A 13,084-nucleotide genomic window follows, 5' to 3' on the forward strand; every position below is an offset into this window, starting at 1 on the left:
CCGGGTCATTACTAATCCTATCTGTGTTAATCTACCCGAGTCAATGTACACCGGGTCATTACTTATCCTATCTGTGTTAATCTACCTGAGTCAATGTACACCGGGTCATTACTTATCCTATCCATACTCTTACTGTCAGTGAAATGAAACATATCAGTTATTTATATAATGGTCATTGCGTCTAACATTAAAAGATGTGAAGAAATTGTGCACCTTGAGATTTTATGTGCATATCGATAATTTAGAGATACACTTCAAAAACTAAATTTCACAATGAAACCAGGAAAGTTGATGTGTATGCTTAAGGTCAAGGTCATTAATGAAGATCACAGTCAAATTTGCAAATATTGTATGTAGCCATACTTGGGGGCATAGAGTTTCAAAAACACATTAAACTTGTTGTTCTTGTGGGGAAAAAATAATTCTATGATTTAATTCAGTTTTTTCTACTCCTCGAGTTAAAAATTCATATGAAAATATTTTATTCAAAGCTTGTCTGTCAAACACATTTAACTTGTTCTTCTTGTAAAAAAAAAAAAAAAACAATGCTGTATTTAACTTCTCAATGTTTCACTCCTTTTTAACTTTTTCATATTTCCTCCTTCAGCATCAGTTTTGACCACACAGAGTATCCTTAAGTAGGGGGACTCAACATTAATCAAAATCTGACTTCCTGTTTGGATTGGACCATCAACAAGTTACTGTATAGGTTTGTATATTATGTCGTACATGCAGATTTCTTAACAGTCAAGAAGACTTACAATTATACATTTATTGACTGGGTCTGAGAACAACATCTGTTTTGTTTGATTCAAGAATGGAATATGATGTGTTGTCTGAAGCTGTAGGCAACATATTGTTCAAAGATCAAACTAAACTGCTGTTGTCTAAAGGGCATTTTTAAGTCACCTGAGTCACTCAGGTGACCTATTGTTGAAGATCTGCGTCCATCGTCGTGCATTAGCAATTGCATATTTTTTAACTTATGAATAAATTCCATTCCAATTCTTTTCAAATTAAAACTGATAGAAATTGACATATTTTGACAAATTTTCTCCTCTACAACTGCACAACTGTAATGAAACCTAAATGCATAGTAATGTAAAGCAGGAAGGCCTGTACCAAAATTGTACATGTCTTGGGTAAAGTTTTTGACTCCAGGTTGGGGCTCTACTTGGCATATACTGTTTATGTGTAAGGCATTTAAATAGCACATCTTAAGGTTACTGATACTACATTGAAACTAAATATTAAAGTATTTAGCAGGAGCCCTTTACCCAAATTGTAAATTTCATGATCTCAGGGATATGGGTTTTAGTTCCATATGTCGATTATGAGATTGAGTTTAATTTTGCTGATGCTGTATAAAAACTAAAGGCAAATTTAGAAAAAGCAAAAGGGGATGTACCAAACTTGTGAATTTAACAACCCCAGGGTTCTGACTCATGGCCGGGTCCCAATCAGTCATGTAATGTTAAATGTAACATGTAAAGGCTTCCGTCATTATTAGTACCTACAGGGACATTTGTGTATTAAGAACACAACATGCTTTACACTGCTGCTGAGTATTAGAATTTACCTTAGATATACAGAATAGGAAAAACACATAGATATCATATCTCTAGGTCAAAGGTCAACAAGAGTCCTGCTACTTCAGACATACGAATTATTAGGCCAGACTGTAGATCAGATATCTATAATAACAACAAAGTACTAGTAACAAATGAAATCATTTTACAGATTATACAATCATCTTAAGACATTTAGTGTATACAGTTGTCTAGGGACAGGTCTTGGATCATTGTTGTCCCACTATCAGTGTTCTAAGCTGATCAGTCACATCTCTGTATCAGCAAGGTGACTCAGGTGAGCGTTGTGGACCATGGACATGAAAGTACATGTGTTTGATTAGGCCGAAAGTAATCATTGCTTTGTTTCCACTAATACAACCGACTCTAAATTATAACCCTATCCTAGAATTTTTTTTGCATGTTTTCTAAAAAATTATTATTAAAACAAAATGGAGATGACCCTGGTAATAATATAGTTTAGAATATGACTTATAATATGAAAGCATATTCAACAACTGTATCTATAATGAAAAACGAGCCCCTTGTTTTCAGTATGTCAATATATCTGCTAATTGAATGGAAATTGTAATCAGAATTCAGAACATCTTCTTGTCTTTGATTTAAGTTTAACAAATATAATTCATTTCCTACTAAGTTACTCTAATTTTGACTGAATATTAGTGGAAACACAACCATTTATATTTTTGGCCTTAGCATTCAAGAAATGTACGTGTCAAAAACAAGTTAATTGCAATCAGTGTGTGAAATATGTAGATCACTTGAATGTGTGAAATAAATGTATATTGTGAATAGGTTGATATTTACATGTCAGTTTAATTATTGTAGATTGTGTTCCTAAAGACCCAGACCCTCCACATCATGGACACACTAGGACTCAGCACTCAGCTAAAAGTACGACAATGTTTTCAATGTCAGGGGGACACTGAGTTTTACTGTAACACATGTAAACGTGATCTGTGTTTACAGTGTAAAGAGAAACATGTCATTGATCTACATACCAAACACCATGATGTTGTGATTTACCGTGAGAAGTTTAACTACATCCCCAGACAAGAGATCTGTGTCAGACATCCAGACAGGTTCTATGAAATGTTCTGTCAGTCGTGTGAACTTTCTGTCTGTTTCCGATGTTTAGAGCACCGAAAACACCAAATACTGGACATTAGAACAGCCTATCAAACAAAGCGACAACAACACCAAGAAATCATTGACACCATCAGAAGTGAGACTCTCTATAACTGTCGTGTTCTCCTGGCAGGAATCCAAACTGATATCCAAACTTGTCCCCCACAAATCTGTCACCGTCAATCACAGATGTCAACAAAAGCCCAGAGACTGAAGGATCTGATTGACACTGCGGTATGTGATGTTAAAACAAGATACCGAGGTTTATTGATTGATAGAATACAACATCAGAAGAGAAAAATGAACAGACACCTCACCCACATACAGAACTATGAAGACAAATATGAACAATCAGCAAACAGAGCAGTACAATTCCTCTTGTTTATAAAGACCAGTCGTGTCCCCCAGATAAAGGACACCCCTAATCTTCCACAACACCTGCTGCTGTCCCTGACTGAGGGATTCAACATGGAGGATGTCAGTCAGTTATTGAGGGGAATCCCAGAAATCCAAATGACAACAGGAAAACGACAAGTAGGAATAGACGAGTGTGTGAAACTGATGTCCACACCTGTATTACACACGTCTGTCTGTGTGACAGGTGTTAATTGTGTGTTACACATATCTCGTGTGATGTCAGACCGGGTCTGGGTCTCTGATTATGACAATCTCATCTTGACAGACACAACAGGAGACACTATACACCATGTGACAGATATATCATCATGGTATGGAGTACACACAGTGAACAGTTCTGGTGAACTGATTTATATAGACAGTGAACGTAACATCAACAAACTGTCTGTGAACAATCAAACAGTCACCACACAGATAGAGTATACATCACCATGGCAACCAGTGTGTGTGTACTGCTCCCCGTCCACTGGAGATCTGATGGTCGGGATGTGTAACTATAAAACAGGCAAGGTAACCCGGTACAACAGTAGTGGTCAACACATCCTGACCATACAACACGACAACAAACGTCACACGATGTATAGTCGTCCTCATTATATCACGGAGAACAATAACGGTGATATTATTGTGTCTGACTTGTTACGTGTAGTAGTGACAGAGCGCGGGGGGAGACATCGATTCTCCTACACAGGACCTCCATCAGGATCATCACTATTACCACGTGGAATCTGTACAGACGCGCTGTCACACATCCTGGTGTGTGATCATAACACCCACACAGTACAGATGATTGACAAGGACGGTCACTTCCTGTCTCTGTTACTGACACGACAACACAGGATAAACAGACCACGCAGCCTGAACTATGATGATAAAACTCACCTTCTCTGGGTCGGATCATGGTACACCAACACAGTGTCTGTATATAGATATCTACAGAGGAGGTACTCTCTGACTGGTAAGTACTAGTAGTACTGTAGTTTATTGTACTATATCAGTCAGTATAAATAACATCAAATTCTACACAGGAATCCATTATAAATTATTGTTATGCTATGACATTGTTATGATAGTGATGTTTTAAAAAATGTACAGTGTAGGTTATGATTAGAGGTTATATCTAATTTTAATTAGTGTGGCTATAATTAGAGGTGTTGATTGGTTTTAATTACGAGGTGGTTATAATCATAATAATTAGAACTAGTGATTAATTTTAATTACAGTATGGGTTATATCTAGGGGAGGAGTTAAGTTTTCATTACAAGTTGGTTATAATTATAGGTAATGTTTAGTTTTCATTACAGCATGTATAATGTGTGTTGTAATTAGAGATAGTGATTAATTCTAATTACAATGTGAGTTATAATTAGAGCTATCAATTAATTCTAATTACAATGTGAGTTATATTTAGAGCTAGGGATTAATTCTGATTACAATGTGAGTTATAATTAGAGCTAGGGATTAATTCTAAATTTTACAATGTGAGTTATAATTAGAGCTAGGGATTAATTCTGATTGCATTGCAGGTTATAATTAGAGCTAGTGATTAATTACAATTACAATTTGAATTATAATTAGAGCTAGGGATTAATTCTGATTACAATGTGAGTTATAATTAGAGCTAGGGATTAATTATAATTACAATGTGAGTTATAATTAGAGCTAGGGATTATTTCTAATTACAATGTGAGTTATAATTAGAGCTAGGAATTAATTTTAATTACAAATGGGTTATAATTAGAGTAGGAGGTATGTTTCTATTGCAATGTGGGTTATGATTAGAGGTAATATTTAATTTTGACTACAATGTTGGATTTAATTACAACTAGTGATTAATTTTAATTACAACATGGGATATAATTAGACGAGGAGTTAGGTTGTTATTAAAATGTGGTTGATAATTAAGGTTAACTTAGTGTGTAGGTTTAATGTTAAATGATGTGGGTTATAATTACATTAAGTGAATAATATTAATAATATAATATAATTAATTTTAATTACAATGGGGGCAATGATTAGATGAGGAGAAATGGTTTTATTTAATATTTTGGGTTGGGATTCAATTGGTGTTCAATGGGGAGATTTTATTAACAGCATTCTGTTACAATTATTATCTTGTTGAGATTTGTAGAACATTGATCATTGCCAGTTTAAAACTTGACATGTTTATAATCTATTTCTTCTACTTAACTATCCTACTTTGTAAATATCAGTGATATTGACACAGCTTTGGTTTGTGGAATGTTGTATGTTTCTGTGATGGTGTGATGTTGTATGTTTCTGTAGCAGGTGTGGACAAAATCTACATTGTGTACTGGTTTGACACTGAGTATGTACATTACACCAGTCTCTGTGTGGAATAGCTATCATGAACTTAAGGGTCTGTATCAAAAGTCAAGGTCTGACAAAAACAAAACAATTAACACCCCACCCCCTTGAAACTAAATAAATGATGAATGTTGATCTACTTTGTTTTTAAAATTCAAGTTCTGATAACACTCTGAGTTGAGTCTTGTAAACTAGGTAGAAACAAATACAAATGTAGTTAGAATGGAATTATTTCAATAAGAGATCGCCACTCCATGTTTATTAAATGAAATTAATGAATTACAACTAATTTTGTATATAATTATATCGTATTTGTGACATTTATCGTAATTTCATTAAGTTACCTCAGGTGACCTATTACAATTGGTCAGTATGTATTGTCGGCCACTATTTGTTAACAATTGAACATTTTAATTTCAACTTTTTGATATAAAGTTCTACCATTTCAATTATTGTTATGCCCCCCCCCCTTCAAAGAAGAGAGGCATATTGCTTTGCACCTGTTGGTCAGTAATGTTGTCTGCTCAATATCTTGAGAACCATTCACTTGATCATATTGACATTTCTTATGTAGGTTGGTTATGAGGAGAAACATACCCTTATTGTGTTTAGGTCAGAAGATCAAGGGTCAATTTACACTGGACATAGAAATATACTTTCTACTAAATATCTTGAGAATCCTTTGCTTGACAGACATCAAACTTAGTACACTGGTACATCCCATAGAGTAGATTACCGCTACTGATTTTGAGGTTACATGGTCAAAGGTCAAGGATCAAACTAGACATAGGGATCTACCATCCACTCAATATCTTGAGAACCATTTGCTTGACAGACATCAAACTTGTTACACTGGTATATCTTTAGGAGTAGATGACCCATATTGATTTTGAGGTCACATGGTCAAAGGTCAAGGGTCAAACTGGACAAATGAATATTCTGTCCACTCCATATTGGGAGAACCCTCTGCTTGCCATACATCAAACTTGGTACACTGGTAAATCTTCTGGAGATTCAGAAGATGATCCCTGTTGATTTTGATGTCATATATTCAAATGTCAGGGGTCAAACTGGACATCAGAATATACTGTTTGCCCAGTATCTTGAGAACCAATTGCTTGACAGACATCAAACTTGGTACACTAGTACATCTTCAGGAGAAGATTACCCTTATTGATTTTGAGGTAACATGGTCAAAGGTCAAGGGTTAAACTGGACACAGTAATATATTGTCTCCTATAGATTAAGAAGTATTTGCTTGATTGACACCAAACTTGGTATACTGGTACAGCATAAGGAGTAGATGACCCCTGTTGATTTTAGCCAGAAAAGCTGAAATTTACAAGAAAGCTTCCTAACATAGTGCAGATGCCAGGTTGTTGAAATCATGGCCCATGGGGGTTGGATGGGGCCACAATATGGGATCAAAGTTGTACATACAAATATATAGGGGAAATCTTTTTCTCAATAACTGCTGGGTCGGGAAAGTGGAAATTTACATGAAAGCTTCCTAACATAGTGCAGATTGAAGTTTGTAAAAATCATGGCCCCCGGGGGTAGGATGTGGCCACAAGGGGGATCAAAGTTTTACAAAAAAATATAGGGAGAATCTTTAAGAATCCACTTCTAAAAAAACATGTGGACCAAGAAAATGGAAATTTACATGAAAGCTTAAAGCTTCCTAACATAGTGCAAATTGAAGTTTGTAAAAATCATGGCCCCTGAGGATAGGATGGAACCACAACAGGGGATCAAAGTTTTACATACAAATATATAGGGGAAATCTTCTACTGGATCAGGAAAGTTGAACTTTACTTGACAGTTTCCTGACATAGTGCAGATTCCCGATTTGTTAAAATCTTGCCCCCTGGGGGTAAGATAAGGCATCAATAGGGAATGAATTTTTAGATACATGTATATAGGGAAAATCATAAAAAATCTTCTGAAAAATCATTGGGCCAGAAAAGTTGACATTCACATGAATGCTTCTTAATATAGTCCAGATTCAATTTTGAAAAAAAAAATCATGGGCGCCCGATAGTAGGTTGGGTTCACAATAGGGATCAAAGTTTTACATGCGAATATATAGGAGGCTCAGGTGAGCGATGTGGCCCATGGTCCTCTTGTTAATTTTAACACATTTGGGGACATACATGTTTTACAAACATCACTTGTCGTATTTAGTTTTAAGCATCTTTGGGACAAGGGGGCATGTATTGTAAATTTTAGGAAATCTGCACTCCTAGGGTCATAGGGGTTAAGTAAAATTTATGAAAATACCACATATTGACCCCTATGCAAAACCCTTTTCAACAATTGCACATTTGCAAGGTAAACTAAATGTATAATCATGTAGAATAGGAAGGCCTCTAATGAAATTGTAAATTTTATTATCCCTGGAGTAGAGGTTCTGACTCCATGATGTTCCTAAACTTGATGTATATATAGCGTATATGTGTAGAACATCTAGAAAACATATTTACTGCTATTGATATTAGACTGAAACGAAATAGATAGGTAGTCCTTATCTTTTTTATCAACAAAATTGTTTGGCAACCAACTCCTGGGTTTTCGCTCTAGGACAGGCCCTAATAAGTCATATTGTAATAATTTTACATTTTATATTATGTAAAGTATTTCATCAGCATAGGCATTTTTGAGGGTCATTCAAGTTTGAAGACTACCTCTTTTATATTGTTGGTGAATATTAGAATTGAGCTTGGATTTTTTTCTAGATTTCGTAGCCCTGAGGCCTTGTCAGTTGTGATACTTTTAAGTAATTATACTAAGGTGACTGATAAAGCATCTTGTCTTTGACAATACTGTTTATCATTCTTTTTATGCCCCCCGGAATCAAAGATTTGGGGATATACTGAGCGACAACGATTTTGTGGCATGTCTGTCTGTCTGTCAGTCTGGCATAAAACTTTAACCTTGGTCATATCTTTTTCACCATCAGAAGTAGAGATTTCATATTTAGTATGTTGGTATATATGCATTCCTTGTGGAAATACCTTTCCATTGGTACCAAACACTGATTTAAGTTATATCTTTCGAATCGTTAGATGTGCTACTCTCATATTTAGCATGTGGATTTCCTGTGAGAAGACCTCTTCTTTGATTTCAGATTTTTTTTTTACCTTGTGACCTTAAAACTGACCATTGACCTAGTTTTTAGAAATTAGAAGAAAAAAACTTTAAATTTAGTCATATCTTTTATAAACTGCACAAGAGGTTCAGTTTAATATTGTATTCCTTCAGCCAACATTTACATTGGTTCCAAAATCTTAGACCTGATGACCTTAACAATGACCTTTGGCCTACTTTTAGAAAATATTAAATGTTTAATATCTATTAAATGGTTAGAGGCACTGGTTTAATATTTAGTATGTGCATTTCTTGTGACAAGATCTTTCCATTGGAACCAAACATGCTGACTTTGTGACCTTGAAATTTACCTTTACATAAAATGTGAACTAGATGAAAGTTACCTCACATTCTCAGTATTGCTACAAAAGTTCCAGCTACAATGTCTTACAGTTCTAGTTTGTTGTAATCTGAGGATATCAGTGTTTCACAAACACATCTTGTTTATTCACTTTTAAATCTCATTAAATTGTCACTGTTTATACCAGATGTAATACGACACAACCCTCAGCACAAAAACACTGTTACCTCATTAATTAACACAAACCTCAGCACAAAACACATTGTTACCTCATTAATTAACACAAACCTCAGCACAAAAACACATTGTTACCTCATTAATTAACACAAACCTCAGCACAAAACACATTGTTACCTCATTAATTAACACAAACCTCAGTACAAAACACATTGTTACCTCATTAATTAACACAAATCTCAGCACAAAAACATATTGTTACCTCATTAATTAACACAAACCTCAACACAAAAACACATTTTTACCTCATTAACACAAACCTCAGTACAAAACGCATTGTTACCTCATTAATTAACACAGTCTTTATTAAATGAGTTGTGGTGTAAGATATATTTATTACTTTTGTATAACTGTTTATCTGACCACATTTAGGGACACTTCCGTACTTTCATCATGTGACTCTCTGTCATTACGATGCTGACAGATGTAATGAGTTACTGTAATAGAGCTAAGTAAATGAAATCTAGTGCATTATGTAAGAGCAGTGTTTAATTTGTTTTGTGGTTAATTGTTGGAGTGAGGTACAGAATTTACGTTTTAGGTCATATCCTAAAGACCCGTGGCTAAAGAAAACATATTTCATTCCTCGTTAGGCCTAATAGCTAATATGTGTTTATGTTGCACATATCCGATTATATCAATCATTGATCGATACAGTTCTTCCGATTATGACCTATTATCGATTATGATTTTTTTCGGATTATCCAACATTAGTGAGACAAGCAGTATGGGTCTCTCGTCTTTCAAATCACACAATCCATATCACTTAGAATTGATTGTACAAGCATATAGAACTCAGTGTGGTAGACTAGGGACTATGGCCACTTCTAGCGAATTCTAAGCTGTACAACTGGTTCAAACTTCTACATACATAAAAAATGCTTGCATTGTCCATGTTAAGTTTTCTTCAGAGGTGGGTTCTATGATTGATTGTCCATGTTAAGATTTCTTTAGAGGTGGGTTCTATGATTGATTGTCCATGTTAAGTTTTCTTTAGAGGTGGGTTCTATGATTGATTGTCCATGTTAAGATTTCTTTAGAGGTGGGGTCTATGATTGATTGTCCATGTTAAGTTTTCTTTAGAGGTGGGTTCTATGATTGATTGTCCATGTTAAGTTTTCTTTAGAGGTGGGTTCTATGATTGATTGTCCATGTTAAGTTTTCTTTAGAGGTGGGGTCTATGATTGATTGTCCATGTTAAGTTTTCTTTAGAGGTGGGTTCTATGATTGATTGTCCATGTTAAGTTTTCTTTAGAGGTGGGGTCTATGATTGATTGTCCATGTTAAGATTTCTTTAGAGGTGGGCTCTATGATTGATTGTCCATGTTAAGTTTTCTTTAGAGGTGGGTTCTATGATTGATTGTCCATGTTAAGTTTTCTTTAGAGGTGGATTCTATGATTGATTGATCACCTGTCTTGTTCTATTAAAATTTCAGATAATCCAGACAGAGACGAGCGGATCACGGAAGCTTCAAGTTAGGAGATTCAGGAATCTGGAACAGAGCTGGGAATCAGTGAAGAGTCCGAGTTTGAAGAAAACTGTGAGGATCTGAACATCTGAGGACATTGCTGACTATTTGATATTTAAACAGTATTTTATTATGATAATTCATGATAGGATTGGACAGCAGGCATTGCCTATAAGTCCTCTCCATAGAAGGGCATTGCTGAATCAGGGAGCAGTTGAAATAATTGTGTAGAGGAATTTGATGATGATCAGAAATCAGAGGAATCTGAAGAGGACACTCCTGAATCTGATGAGGACACTCCTGAATCCCGATGTCCGTGGTGTCTCAACATTTTCAATTGTCAACATTAAGTTGAAATAAGTCAATGCATCCATAGATATGTGTTGTGTGATTTTGAAAGACGAGAAACCAATGGACCATATTATTTGTGTCATCTTTGATATATAATGTTCCAAACCTCATTCTGTCGTAACACTTGACATAAACTTTTCATTTGTGAGGAATGTTTGGAAAATGAGTAAACTGATTCTGATAGTGAGGATGTTCCTGAAACAAACTCGAGGATGAGCAGAAACAATGAAATAGGTGAAAGTAGCGATGATTAGGTTTTAGAGGAGACCCGCGAAAATGAGGATAAATAAGATGTGTTTGGTTAATTACATTGAAATAATACAGAACTGTCGCCAAGTAGACAAACGACTTTTTCAACTAAATTTGTTGCCTTTCTTAGAATTTCTGTCATTTTTGAAGCTGAAATTGTCAGTCACTAAAATTACAATCATGTATCCCCCAAAGTATTTATCTTCTAGAATATTACAGTTATATATTGATTATATATTAAATTGTGTATACATTTAGATATCTGGTTTGTATAATTGTTATTAACAATGCATTGTTTGAAGAATATTATATCAAAATATAATATTGTCACGTAAAATCAGTCTTATTTGAATTTATTTTGTCAATGTTGGTAGAGGCTTGATGTGTCTCTGTTACAGGACCAGGAGTATATTATAGTAAGGAGACTTTAACGAATACTTTAACTGTTAGATGTGGTTGTTAATTTGTAAAGACATCTTAACCGGAAAGTACCATAAACGCAGAATACTTTTCCGTTAAGAATACTTTATAATGATAACCTTAAAATCTTTCAGTTAAAGATATCATTTTACGCTCTTTACATAGTTATACAACATGTCAACAATGATAGGACTTGTGGTAAAGAAATGGAATGTTTTCCTTCCATAAAGATTGACTGATTGATTGATTGATTGTATAATATTTAACGTCCCTCTTGAGAATCGTTAACGCTTACGGCCATTGAGCAGACAAGGGATTTTTAAAACACCTGTTTAACGTCCCGTTTGATTTGTTGGTTGGATGTTGTATACCATCTCGTTTCACTGGTTGGTTGGATATTGTTTAGCGGTTCATTTGATTGGTTGGTTGGATATTGTTTAACATCTCGTTTCATTGGTTTGTTGGGTATTGTTTAACGTCCCGTATGATTATTTGGTTGGATATTGTTTAACGTCCCGATTGATTGGATGGTTATAATTTAATGTCTCGTTTGATTGATCGGTTGGATAATATTTAACGTCCTGTTTGATTGGTTGGTTGGATATTGTTTAACGTACCATTTGATTGGTGTGTAGGATGAAAGGTGAAAATAACGAAGTGATCAATCTCATAACTCCTACAAACAATACAAAATAGAGAGTTGGGCAAACACGGACATCTGGATATACCATGCAGAGAAGAGACCAGGTGCCTAGGAGGAGGATTTGTTGGATATTGTTAAACTTCCCATTTGATTGGTTGGTTGGGTATTGTTTTACGTCCCATTTGATTGGTTAGTTGGATATTGTTTAACGTCCTATTTGATTGGTTGGTTTGATATTCTTTAGTGCCCCGTTTGATTGGTTAGTTGGATTTTGTTCAATGTCCCGTTTAATTGGTTAGTTGTTTTGATTTTGTTTTACGTCCCATTTGATTGGTTGGTTGGATATTGTTTAATGTCCTGTTTGATTGGTTGGTTGAATATTGTTTAACGTATTGTTTGATTTGTTGGTTGGATATTGTTTAACGTCCCGTTTGATTGGTTAGTTGGATATTGTTTAACGTATTGTTTGATTTGTTGGTTGGATATTGTTTAACGTCCCCTTTGATTGGTTAGTTGTTTTGATATTGTTTAATGTCCCGTTTGATTGGTTAGTTGGATATTGTTTAACGTCCCGTTTGATTGGTTAGTTGGATATTGTTTAACGTCCTATGTTCGGTGTTTACGGCCTTTGGGCAGGGAAATATCTTTATCATGGAAGGTGAGGATACGAACGGTGATCAATCTCATAACTCCTATAAGCAATACAAAATAGTTATTCATGCCACACCTGCTGTGATATGGGGCCTCGCTTTTTGAGGTCTTATCCGAAGCACTACCCATTTAATTTCTTCTTACGACAAGCAAG

General features: G+C 35.0%; 2 protein-coding genes across 2 annotated transcripts in view; one reads left to right on the top strand and one right to left on the bottom strand.

The window, feature by feature from the left end:
- LOC130054058 (uncharacterized) overlaps positions 1–13,084 on the bottom strand; it is a 1,204,346-nt gene that overhangs the window by 165,601 nt on the left and 1,025,661 nt on the right. The window lies entirely within an intron of this gene.
- LOC125672572 (uncharacterized) lies at positions 611–11,553 on the top strand. Its single transcript, XM_056162257.1, has 3 exons — positions 611–709; positions 2,418–4,092; positions 10,584–11,553. The coding sequence occupies exons 2-3, from the start codon at positions 2,451–2,453 to the stop codon at positions 10,625–10,627; spliced, it is 1,686 nt and encodes a 561-aa protein (XP_056018232.1). The 5' UTR covers positions 611–709; positions 2,418–2,450; the 3' UTR covers positions 10,628–11,553.

The sequence above is a fragment of the Ostrea edulis genome, chromosome 1 (genome assembly GCF_947568905.1).
Source record: "Ostrea edulis chromosome 1, xbOstEdul1.1, whole genome shotgun sequence".
Taxonomy (NCBI): Eukaryota; Metazoa; Mollusca; class Bivalvia; order Ostreida; family Ostreidae; genus Ostrea; species Ostrea edulis.

Excerpts from the sequence above, each read along its gene's own strand:
- LOC125672572 (XM_056162257.1), top strand. The coding sequence starts at position 2,451 with ATGGACACACTAGGACTCAGCACTCAGCTAAAAGTACGACAATGTTTT. Across the intron at positions 4,093-10,583 it reads GAGGAGGTACTCTCTGACTG|ATAATCCAGACAGAGACGAG; the intron begins GTAAGTACTAGT and ends TTAAAATTTCAG.